The 12,777-nt window shown below is 47.8% G+C and overlaps 1 protein-coding gene across 6 annotated transcripts in view; it reads left to right on the top strand.

Annotated features, from left to right (window-relative positions):
• The window catches only part of LOC130383885 (smoothelin-like), a 52,992-nt gene that overhangs the window by 798 nt on the left and 39,417 nt on the right, over positions 1 to 12,777 (top strand). For all 6 annotated transcript variants that reach the window (XM_056591772.1, XM_056591771.1, XM_056591773.1 and 3 more), the window contains exon 2: positions 12,190 to 12,347. In XM_056591772.1, coding sequence (XP_056447747.1) covers positions 12,190 to 12,347 — 158 coding nt within the window. The remainder of the gene's footprint in view (positions 1 to 12,189; positions 12,348 to 12,777) is intronic.

The raw sequence follows: 12,777 nt of genomic DNA, 5'->3' as shown, positions 1-12,777 counted from the left end.
CGTTTGTGTTTGTCGAGCACACACTCAGATAGACGCTAACCTTTACCTGTATGATCTGTGTGATCTGTGTAGAGTTGAATGCTTGAGGACCTGTTTGTACCTCAGCCACACGGCGCACTGCGGGAGGCCCTCTAACCAAAGGTCACATAGGTTTCATTTCTAATTATTTGATTCAGAAATGAAACCTCAGTTTGTTTTATTGCTTTATTTCTTTTTATACTAATAATTTTAAGGCTGGCATTGTGTAATTTCAATGAGCAACACATTCCGTCCAGACAGCCAAGACTAAATAAAATTAACACACACACACACACACGTCAGTTTCTGTCGACAATAAAATGAGTCACTAGAAAACAGCTGTAATGTAAAACCACGTCAACACCTGGGATTCTGAGGCATGAATGAAGCAGTCATTCATCCTGGACTATGCATGTGTTAATTCCACTATTCAGACACATTCCTGTTCACCTTGCTTAGAGGTTTATAACATGGGTTTATAATGTACTTTTTATAACAGTTTGCTTCAACTGGTTCTGTGACTCAGCGTTCTGTCGTTAATTGAATCTGAATCATGAATAGTGCTTAGATGATGGATCAATAAGTTTGTTAGTCTTCAAAGCTTAGATTGGTGTTTACCTTTGTATTACCTGCTTGATTATAATTTCTTCATTACCGGTTAGTTGATCCAAGTTATACTAAGGTACTGTGACCAGACCAGCGAAATCCAAAAGAGGAATATTGGCACATGATTGAAATAGACTCATTAGGTCATAAACATTGTGATATTTTCTTTTTTGTGGCTCCTGCCACACACAGATCTGAATGGTGAAGGATATTAACAGTGGGGGCCCGAACTCATAATCACACATCAATTCACTAGGAAGTGGGTCCATCAAGGGCCCATTCCTGGCCTCCTTTCCCAGAGCCATCAGGCTCACCAGCTGTTTACCGAGAGAGCACCCTGCCCACAATAACATTTCCATTTCCACTTTTAACTTCAGCAACCTTTACTTTGGAAGGACAAAACCAACTTTATTTGGTTTGACTTTTCGATCACTGACAATTCATAAATGTCAGACAAAACATACTGCTTGGCAAATAAACAAAATGTTGAAGTACTAAATTAAAACCTGGAACTTCAAAATAGTTGAAATCAAACAAATGGTTACAGTAGAGTCTAGACAGGCTGCAAACATAAAAATGACGTAGTGGCATTAAGCAAGAAAGAGTTTTGAATCACGTTATTCATAGAAAGTCAATGTTTCAAGTGGGCATTACTTTAAGCAGCATGGTTGTGGTTTTAAGCCTGCATGGAAGAATGAGTGTTATTTACCACTGAAGAGCTGTAACAACGTAATGTGACACTTATTTCACTTTATTGAGCCAGTATAGAGAATCAAGGATGAATGAATTCCAGCCTATATATTATATATCTATATCTATATATATGGTGAAGGCTTCGTGTCAGCAGGGCAGTAAAGAAAGGGGTGCTCTTTGGGCTGGATGTGTGCCATGCTTGTTGTTGAACGGTTTTGCTAAACAACACAAATAGTTTAATGAGGCCAACGGTCCCAGGGTCAGATGGCGGTTGGTGTTGGTGCTCTCTTCCCCTGAATACAGCTTCCTCATTCACTGGCTCCCACTGCATCGCTCATTTATTTCCTCCATGGCAACCAGCACAAGCTGTTTCAACTTGGCTCACTGGCTGACAGTTTTCTTTTGACTCCCAGATGCTGTGGCGGGATTCAAATCGTTATTTTTGTCAGTTATGATGAAGCGCATTAGACACAATAGAAACAGGTTGAAGTACGTTTTAATGACCTCATCCTCAGAGTGTTGAGTTGGCCGCTCCCTGACTTCAAAGTGAGGTAATATCTCTTTCCTAACGCAGAGTGTGTTGTCATCGAGGCCCCCGGCTGTGTTTGTGCGGTAAAGTGCGTCGTCTTCTGGATAGGGTGACAGGTGACGGGCGTCTCCATGGGAGCACCCTGAAAGAGGCCTCTGTACCTGTAGGGCAGACTGCCCCTGCTGCCAGGTACCTCCTGGGGGGTCCTCTCTCTCTGGCTTTAATTAAATTTGATTTAGACAGGTTGGGCCCATTGAGATCAAGGATCTCTTTCTTTAAGGAGATCTTGCCAAGGAAGCTGCAGAAGACACGAAAAGAGAACTCAACTACTAGCTCACGTACCTGGAAGAACATGCATACATTTAATGTGGCTGCCTCGGCATCGCTTGGTGTCGAGTGTTTAGCTCAGACCGTAAGCTGTCTCCTATTCACTGCACTTGCTGTGGTTTATCCGGCGCTAGGAATGTCACTGGGAATGAGTTGTGGCCGGTCTTCCTGGCCCAGTGACTGCGGTGGTCCCTGGAGACTGGGAGACATTCACACATGTTTAAAACGGGCGGATTCCAGCCTGTATTTCCTACGGGCCCCCCTGGGTATTGGGTTAGGGCCCCGTGGGTGCTGGGTAATGGCTCCCCGGGCCCCCTGCGTGTTGACAGGCGCTCACTAGCTTCAGTTGGCACTGAAAAGAGGGGCTTGTTGTGTCCGCTCTCATGGCGGTCCGCAGCAAGGATAAATGTCATTCTCATCCTCTGGAAGGAAACTCTCAAAGAATTACATGAACGCTGTCTGGGATCATGTTCAAATACGGCGGGAAGCAGACTCAAGATTACGCATCAGGACACAGAGAGCAAAGCTATCCTTCACTATTATTTTGCATTGTCACTAAAACAATGTTTTGGGAGCACTATCAAAGCCATCTGTATCTTGGAGATGGATCAGCTCCATTGAGATTATACAAGCTGGTGCTTGAATCCTAGACTGCCAACCCTTTTCTCTCACACACACACACACACACACACACACACACACACACACACACACACACACACACACACACACACACACACACACACACACACACACACACACACACACACGCGCCAGGACGGTCCAGGAGATAAAAAATACAGGAAGAAAGTCAACAAACTTTCACCAAAAGCTCGAATTAACTTGAAGCCTAGAATTTTTTGCAGTAAGGTCTGAACTTTAGAGGAAGTACAGATACAAACCCAGAGGAGGACTTCATTTGTTCTTTGTTCTTGGAACAATGTATTTATTTTCCCCTTGAACAATGCTGCATGAAACACAAAAATGTCCGCCGTGTTTAAGACTTGTAAATGAACTGGACTCAGACCCACAGCCTAGGAGTAACTCAAGACTTACTCAGTTGTTACCCTAACCCGACTGAAGGCATCATGAGTCCCAACAGCACTGCCATTCACTCACCTGCTGTTAGAATTTCTAAGTTTATCCGTATGTGTACTTGTAGTTTATCCGTATGTCTACTCATAGTTTATTCATATGAGTTCTTGTAGTTTATCCTTAATTTTGCTTGTAGTTTATCCGTGTGTGTACTTGAATAGACAAGTATTGCCGCTCTGATGGATGGTACGTGATGTCTTTATTTGGTGCTGGATGGCGTTTGGGCCGTCAGGGAGTGGGTCTGGTCTCTGTCTCGTCTAGTGATCTAGCAGACAGATCTTCCTCAAGGCGCTGGTCGTCATCATCTGGGGAGCCTCATCCTGCCAAGACTCTAGGAAGACTGGGAAGGCCATTAAGAGTTCCTCAACTTCTCTCCTGTCGTCTCTTTAGGCTGGGCGGTGTCAGGTGACTCCAAATCAACCTAATATTTCAAGAAATGTTAGTGTAAGAAGAAATATAAACCCTTTTATTTTTCTTTTAAGCTGACATTTATCTGGCTCTCCTTAGCCTCGAGGTATTCTCCGAGCTGCAGGACTGAAAACGGTTTGGTTCGCTCTTCAGCGGCCATATCAGCTGTGTCCTAAATACAGAAGCACCTTTCTTTCGTTAACTTACACTAGGAATTAGCGCCGTGATGCTAGCTGTTGGTGTAACATCTGGAATGCTGATCAGGTGTGGCTGAGCTGGCACCAACATGCAGCGGGCCTGTGAACAGAGGTGATGTGTCAGCACACCGCAGGCAGAGCCGCGGGAGCCAGACTCCATTCTCCTACTGACTTGGCAAGCGCTTATCAAGAGAAAATAATTACATTACAGGAAAATGAAAAGATTAGCAAAAAGTGGTAACCGTGTCCGTGTGAGACTCTGTTTGGAAGTGTGATAAAACGGTTGGCCCCGTCAGAGGGCCGGGGTGAGATAAGGGCCCGGGCCCCGGCTCCTCCCGGACTCAGTCCCCCAGGAAATAAGCGTTTCCTGAGCTCCAAACCGTCCAGCGGATGTTGATGTTTTTCTTTTCCAGCACGCTGTGTTTAAAGCTGACTAATGAGTTCTAAACAACGAGTTGGTGGATTGGTCCGGGTTCTGCTTTGGTTCTGCGTTCCCCTGCAGGGAGGAGTCATCTGTTCTGTGGTTTCGGTAGACTTGATAAATCCCTTCCTTTTAGAACAGAAAGGCTTGCACAGCTGGCTCTCGGTCCTACAGCCAGAAGACGGTTGTGCAACAGACAGCGTTACCCTGGAAGGTCTCTGGTCTCATGTCTCCCCTGGATGACCCAAGAGAGGGGTCACGCAGAGCCGCTCCATAACAAGGCAGTGATGTCCCGCATTAGGAGCAGGTCTCGATCCTCTGGCGTTGTGTGAAGGACGGTGTTCGGGACGGTGCGCTAGCACAGTCCAGTCTTTGTTTGTGGCTATCAGCCATTAAGTGACCTGGGTGCCTCTTCTAATTGTATTACTTGAATATGGCTGAGTTTGCTAAGTCGGGGTGACCAGCAAGCTTTGGAAAGAGGAATATACAACTAAGTAACCATCAAAGGTGACCAGACTTAAGCAGTGGATTCACTTTAAATGGAAGTAAAATGATATGACGGAAGAAAAAGGGAAGCTATCTTAACTGGTAACCAGCAAAAAATGGCATCAAAGTAGGGGCCTGTGGTCTGAAATCAAAGCCATGTGGATTTAATCTATTTCAAAAGTATTCATTTTTTTACCGTAGATAATCTGAATTTTAAATCATGTCTTTATCTCTGCCCTGTTGATCTCTTCAAGGTTAAACCTTGTTGATTGTAAACAGTTAACCGATATTTTGCTGGCTATGATTAGCGAGCAGGGACGGGGAAACAAACAAACAAAAAGAAAAGTAGAAATAGGCGCTAACCACCAGGAACGTAATCCAAGCTACGCTCTTCTACTGGGGAGGGTGCCAGGGAGTGTGTGTGTGTGTGTGTGTGTGTGTGTGTGTGTGTGTGTGTGTGTGTGTGTGTGTGTGTGTGTGTGTGTGTGTGTGTGTGTGTGTGTGTGTGTGTGTGTGTGTGTGTGTGTGTGTGTGTGTGTGTGTGTGTGTGTGTGTGTGAGAGAGTGTGTGGGGTTATACTACATAACTGGGTCAGAATATGGCCTCATTTTATTTACTTTTCCCACCCATAGTATTTAAATCTAAGAGTAGCCTGATCAATTTATAACATTTCTGTATACAGCATGATTCAATCCTTATACTTTAGTGTCTGTATAATGTATATAGCATGATTTGATCTTATCTGTAGTGTCTGTGTATACTAGCATGATTTATTCAGTGTTTTGTTGGTCTGTCCTTCCTTGATTTAGTGTTCACAACCAAGGCTGGCTGACAGACAGTGTGTGTGATTCTACTGTGTAATCAACAGAGCCCATAGTGTCCGAGCATCAGACTGACCCCTCCTCATGTCACAGCTCTCCCCCTGCTCGGGCTTCCCCCTGACCCCTGCCACTGCCCCCTGCACGTAGGTGGAGACGATAAACAGCACCCCCTGACGACGCCTTAACTGACTCTAGGAATGTCCTCCCATCTCAGTACCCCCCATGGGGTGAGCTCATTCCACTCTCTCCCACTAACCGGTGGCCCCATGGGTTCCTTTGTGCCTGCTCTCTGAGGTAGAAGGGCCAACGCACCACTCTGGCGGCTCAGTTGGGAGGAAGCCAAGGTTTTTCACAGTAAAAGTCCTGCCATGCGTTCATTTGCTGGAATAAATAAAAAGGCGGTTAAATGGATCCAGCTACAAGTTTTTATATAATCTCACACCCAGCTTCGACGCAGCTCAGTTACGGCTCGCGTTCCCACTGCCGACAGTATCCTTAAGGTAGGGCAGGGTCAACGATGCTAACGTAGCCGCTGCTACGTTAGCATCGTCGTGACCTTATAGCCGCCCGACACTGTGTAGCCTGCTAATAAATCCAAGGAAAAAGAAGAACGAGACACAAAGAACAAAGAGCAACAATGTAGGACGTCCAAGACGGACGTCAAACTTTTTCATTTTCTTCAATAAATCAAGCTTTCGCCGTTGTCCACAAATACCCTGCGGGAAATTGGTTTGTTGTGTTTGTTTGTTATTATCCCCATGTCGCCCGGAAGTGACGATTCGGTCGACCAATGAACGGACGGCAGTTCAGTGAACCGACCCGCATCCTCCGGTGGAAATGCGCCATTAGAGACACGGTACCTTCCCTATCTTAGTGGCTCTGGGTCCACACCCACAAGCTATCAGGCCCTCTGATACTTTACCTGACTTTACCTTACCTCATCAAAGGCATCATTATATCAGCCAGTTCTCAGCCACCCTCACCTGTCTGAGGAACAGACCGGGAGGACCGCTTCATTCCAGACACTTCTTCCCTCTCCAGGTCTTTCCTCTGACACTCCCTCACATCTTCTCCCATGTCCTTAGTCTTCCATCGCAGCCAAAGAGTGCAGACGTGACACTTTAGTCACCCTTGTGTCTACATTCATTGTATTGTTGTCTATGCTGTGTATGGTTTTGGTGCTGGAGGCTTGGCTAGTGAAACCAGGGGTAGTATCATAGCGCTAGCCAGGCCTTTGTGTGGCTAGGCTATGAGCTAGCTTGCGTAGACCGACCGACGCGGCCATTGTTTTCCTGTCATGTGGGAGAATGATTAACTGCTGTTTACTTTCCTCCAAAGATAGCCTGACGGTTCTCCCTGGTGTTTGTTTCTTTTGTCAGACAGCTATGAGGACGTATGTACCTGGGGAGGAAGGCAAACTAACATACATGTTATTTATCTGTTTCCAATGTACGCCTCCTTTTGACATGTAGTGAGAGGCACTAATGAGCCCCTCAGCCTGTGGAGCCGGAGGCCTCAGGCCTGTTGTTGACATGGGCTGCTGAGCTCACGGGTCTGAGCAGCAGCCGGCTGGCCTCCTGGGCAGGAGCTGCTAATCCGCTGCCCTGCTGCTGTGTGCGGGGGTCAGGGTTGGGTTAAGGAGGGTCCCCTGCCCTTATAAGGACACATGGGCCGGTGGAGCCCCACGCTGGCCGTCTAAATCACTGATCCCATGTGCTGCCGGCTGCACCCTGACCTCAGCGCTCCGCTCTGGAAATGATTACGGCACAACCCCTCCAATGCACACACCCACACGCACATGCGCGCACACACACGCACACACACACAAACACACACACACGCTTGCACCACATAAACGTGTTTGCACACATAGACACACACGCTCGCACACAAACACACACACACATACGAGCACAAACGTGCACGCATGCACACATTTTTTTCATTGGGATTATCACACATCTAGAATGTCTACTGTTAGTGCTTCCATCAAACATGTATAAGCAGAGAAGACATTCCTACACAATAACGAGGTAAGATGAATGTGTAACAGGAAGTGAGTTTGATCCGCCCTCACAACCAATGAAGCCTAGTGTATACAACTACTCACTATCCTGACACATGCTGGTCAGAGACAAAGTCAGCATTTTAAACCCATTTGTAAGTTTTGTTCTCCTACTTGCTCCAGCATGACGCAACAACGGATCTCAGCGTTGAGTGTTCTAGAATAGCCCCCCCATATGTTTGTCGTTACGGGCGTTTCGGAGAACCGTAAACACCCTGTAATTGACATTGATTGATTGAGCTCTTCAGCCTAACGTCTGTGAGCGGTCCTGGGGTTCATGAAAGAACGGCTCCTCAGCGGTAACTGAGCAGGAAGTAAGAGAGAGAGGGAGCAACATGCCTTAACAAGCTGGTGTGTGTGTGTGTGTTTGCATACGCAGCATGTTCTTTTCTTTTGTGGGATCTACAATTGATTATCTTTCTCTTGTCAGACAAATTTCATTTGATCAAGTTGTACTTAGGAGCCTCAACAACATCGAGACTCCTCGTCTCCTCAGGCACTACGTCTCTGTCCTCGTCTCCTCAGGCAGTGTACTTCTCTGTCCTCGTCTCCTCAGGCACCTCGTCTCTGTCCTTGTGTCCTCGTCTCCTCCGACACTAGGTCTCTGTCCTCGTCTCCTCAGACACTAGGTCTCTGTCCTCGTCTCCTCAGGCAGTGTACCTCTCTGTCCTCGTCTCCTCGGGCACCACGTCTCTGTCCTTGTGTCCTCGTCTCCTCCGACACTAGGTCTCTGTCCTCGTCTCCTCAGGCACTAGGTCTCTGTCCTCGTCTCCTCAGACACTAGGTCTCTGTCCTCGTCTCCTCAGGCAGTGTACCTCTCTGTCCTCGTCTCCTCAGGCAGTGTACCTGTCTGTCCTCGTCTCCTCGGGCACCACGTCTCTGTCCTTGTGTCCTCGTCTCCTCAGGCACTAGGTCTCTGTCCTCGTCTCCTCAGGCACTAGGTCTCTGTCCTCGTCTCCTCAGACACTAGGTCTCTGTCCTCGTCTCCTCAGACACTGTCTCTCTGTCCTCGTCCTCTGTCAGCTAACCCCTCATCCTAATGCCGAGGGCCTGTCCTCAACTCTTCTCGTGCCCATGGTGCCCCAGGCTTGCTCCTGCCCCCCAAGGCTAGACTCAGTCCAGGCCGACTAGACGGGACTGAGTGAGGCCTGTGACTCATGCCCTGGTAGCTCCGGGATCCAGACGTCGATGCGTCATCAACCTCATGATCTACCTGTCGGTGCAGACAGACACCGTGGTCGGTGCAGACAGACACCGTGGTCGGGTCGTCAGACACCTGTCTGGGGTTTCGGCGGATGGGGTGGAGTCAGTGGTGATGTTCTTACTACTAGAACTATCCTGTCAACAGGTTTTACCGTCGAAGATCCGGTTGTTTTTTTAGCACAGTGTTTGAAATAGTATATTTGTGGCGGTTGATTACCCAGAAGCCTCCTCTCTCCCGTGTGGGGAGTAGTCTTGGTGGCGTTTCAAAGCACTGTGTAACTGAACTAGGAATTATGTTTCTGTCTCTTGTGACATAGTTGGCTCACTAATATAGGCCTCCCTCATCCTAGGAGGGCGCAGGGGGGCAAGTGGACTTTGTCTGCAGGGCGTGTTTCCCTCCCAGCTGTCAGTTAGAACTTTACCAGGCAGCGTTCAAGGTGTGCTTTGTTTGCTTTCATTGGTCCTAGTGCGCGCGAGTGTGTGTGTGTGTGTGTGTGTGTGTGTGTGTGTGTGTGTGTGTGTGTGTGTGTGTGTGTGTGTGTGTGTGTGTGTGTGTGTGTGTGTGTGTGTGTGTGTGTGTGTGTGTGTGTGTGTGCGTGTGTGTGTTGTCCCAGTCTTATGTTACTGAAAGGAAAGTCAATGACACACTGCCCCCTTTGCCCAATTTTGTATCCTAACAAGTATCGTCACGGCCAATCAGAAGAGAGTCAGGGCATTCCCTAAGATCTGATTGGGCTGCTCAGCATTGGTTCAAATACTTTTCAACGATTTCGGATTCTGTCCATGAGGTCAGTAATGTGGCTTACAGTAACCTGTTTCCAACACTAACCTATTTATTTATGAGACCCTTTTCTATTAATCTACTGTCTCTTTTGTCTATTGTATTTTCTGATTGGATGAGATCAGCCTAATCTAGCCTGATCAGCCTAAGAGATCAGTGAGATCACGATCTCGTGATCAGTGAGATGTGAAGAGCAGCGTCTGTTGTCCTGGGCAGAAGGCCAGGCCCCCCGCGGCTTGAGTCAGGATGACTAATAGATAAATGATTGATAGATCAGCTAATCTAAATCACTTGTACTTGACACTGCTTGATCACTCTCAGATAATGGCTGAAGGAACTCTGTCCTATCTACTTCTATTCTGAGTTCACAACCACTATTTAATGAGTACCAATCATATCACTTACTTTTCTAGAGATGCCATCCATATTTCAGTGCCACAAATGTCATTAATTCCATTCTCTGTTTTAGTTAAAATCTGAAGTAAAGTCGGCTGGAGCCTGTTGGCCTGTATGGTTTAGGCTAGGTGTGAGCACCAGTTAGGCTGTATGGTTTGGGCTAGGTGCCCAGTTAGCCCGTATAGTTTAGGCTAGGTGTCAGCACCAGTTAGCCTGTATGGTTTGGTCCAGGTGTCAGCACCAGTTAGCCTGTATGGTTTGGTCCAGGTGTCAGCACCAGTTAGCCTGTATGGTTTGGTCCAGGTGTCAGCACCAGTTAGTCTCTATGGTTTGGACTAGGTTAGCTGGTCTGTGCGTCCTGCCAGTGTGGTCACTGTGCTGGAAAAGCAGTGAGTCAGTGGTTTCTATATGTCTGCTTCAGGCTCCACTACTGGCCTCACTCTCCGTCTCCCTTTTTGTGAGGAATGTGTGGAATGACCTGTGTTATTCCCACTCTACTCCCATCTGCCCTTTTTAGGCTCGGTCAAGCCTTCATAGTCTTTTGATTCTTTTTTCACCTCTCTGTCATTCAGCCCTCTAGGTCGGCCTCACCGCTCCCTTCCCTTTACCCGAGCCTCATTTCCTCCTCGACATTATTGTATCAGACTCGCTACTACAGTCAGCAGAATTCCAAACTAGGTCCAACATTTCCAGGAATGAGCACCATTTAAGGTGTTCTGCGTAGGACTCTGTGTAGGGAATGGGACACATTCCCTAAACACTCCTAAAGCTTGGCTTCCGAAGCCTCATGGAAAATTTGGGGAAATTCAAGGATTAAAAGTAATGATATTTGATGAGATTTACAAGGTGTGTGTGTGTGTGTGTGTGTGTGTGTGTGTGTGTGTGTGTGTGTGTGTGTGTGTGTGTGTGTGTGTGTGTGTGTGTGTGTGTGTGTGTGTGTGTGTGTGTGTGTGTGTGTGTGGAAAGTGGTGTACTGACCATCTGGGAGTGCACTGAGAGGTTTGGCACACAGAGACCTGGGTTTCCCCATGGTCACACAAACACACACACACACACTCACACGCACAGAAATCCTTTCTGTGTGGGAAATGTAATTACTTAATCTTTATTTAGACGGAAGGGGGCGGGGCATGGTTGTTTTCTCAGAGAACTCTCCAGAAGATAAGATGGTCCTTTAACATTCTGGCTGTAAGGGGAGCCAGGTTCAACCTGCAGAATGGTCCTGGATCAGGGATAAGTAGTTCAATATTAATAATGATGATGGTGTTGATTCTGGGGCACCGTTCAAACCAGCGGCACAGCGACGGTCATCAAACGTTACTACGCAGGTTGTAAACTGCCAGTTCAAAGGTCGTGCGGGGTGTTGATTCTATATGATTGGGTGGGAGGAGGGGTCGGCGGGGGGGGGGGGTGGGGGGGGCTGACTTCGCCAGTTCATCACTAGTCCTCACGATACGTCTTGCTGGTGATCGACACGAGGCCCCTGGGAACTAGCCTGGCATCTCCAGACGAACTGCAAACCTCAGGTAGTCTGGAACCTCTCTGTTGGTTTTGGATTTCCAGAGGCATCCCCAGTGGGTGCAGACCAGAATGCCCATGGATGCACTTGTTCAGGCCTACAACCAATCCCAGCAACGGAGCGGGAGACACAGCCCTGAAGAGATCCGTCTGGTTCCCAGGATCACTGGGAACATACAGGGGTCGACACTGTTCCATTATCCGCTCCTACTCTGAAATCTCACCAAATCTCACGGGAACACAGCAACTCGTAGACAGGAAATAGTCAGCGACAACAGGGTCATCATCATTTTTTTTTATTGGAGATAAGTTGTTGTTGTTGTCATGGTAGTAAACGGTGATTGCCCTCCCAGTTCAAATCTATTTTTCCTCTGGACCTCACATCCCATTGGACTACTACTTCTGATCTCAAATCTCATTGGCTGTTGCCAGCGTGATCGCCGATCTCAGTCTGAGCCCCCGAACTTCACGACGCGATAAAGTCAAGCAGGTTTTAAAACATTGCTTCCCTACTGACTCCACTGGAGGCAGTCAGATCACATGAGACCCCCCAGCTGACCATTAGCTAATAGCTGTGGACTCATATAAGTGTGTGTGTGTGTGTGACGTGTGTGTGTGTGTGTAGCTGGACCAGACCCTGGACCTGGACGAGCGGCGTCTGATCCGCTCGGCGCTGCGGGAGCTGAGGAGGAGGGAGATCCAGGACATGGAGGCGGAGCTGGCCAGGAAGAGGTCACGACCCCCGCGCCTCCTGCAGCATGAGGACAAGGAGAACCAGGAGGGGTGAGACCTCTCCCACACTGATGCTGTTTAACACGCTCCTACTGTCTCACACACTGCTAGCCTCACACACTGCGACAGTCACACAAAATGAGTTACTCACTGTCCCCCCCCCGGACCCTACACACATTGGCGGTTTCATTTTGATGTAAATGCATTAAGACGGCTCTGCGGTTCCAAGGGCGGGACTAGGGTAGTGGTGTTGCTTTGTTGTCTTTTCAACAGAGACAACGCAGAGACATCCACATAAGTAGTTCTAAAGAGAGAGGCGGGGAATTCCGCCAGATGCTGACCATCATGGGAGAGAAGGTGATGCAGTCACATCTGACGAAGACGGGGGGAAGATGATTAGATCTACGAAAGTAGCAGAGGAACTTTCCTTACAAGGCTTTCGTCCGGACAAAAAAAAATGTGGTCGGCAAAATATAGAATA

This window comes from Gadus chalcogrammus, chromosome 6 (genome assembly GCF_026213295.1).
Source record: "Gadus chalcogrammus isolate NIFS_2021 chromosome 6, NIFS_Gcha_1.0, whole genome shotgun sequence".
Taxonomy (NCBI): domain Eukaryota; kingdom Metazoa; phylum Chordata; class Actinopteri; order Gadiformes; family Gadidae; genus Gadus; species Gadus chalcogrammus.
The sequence above is the reverse complement of the archived record's forward strand: the minus strand, read 5'-3'. Positions and strand labels throughout refer to the sequence as shown.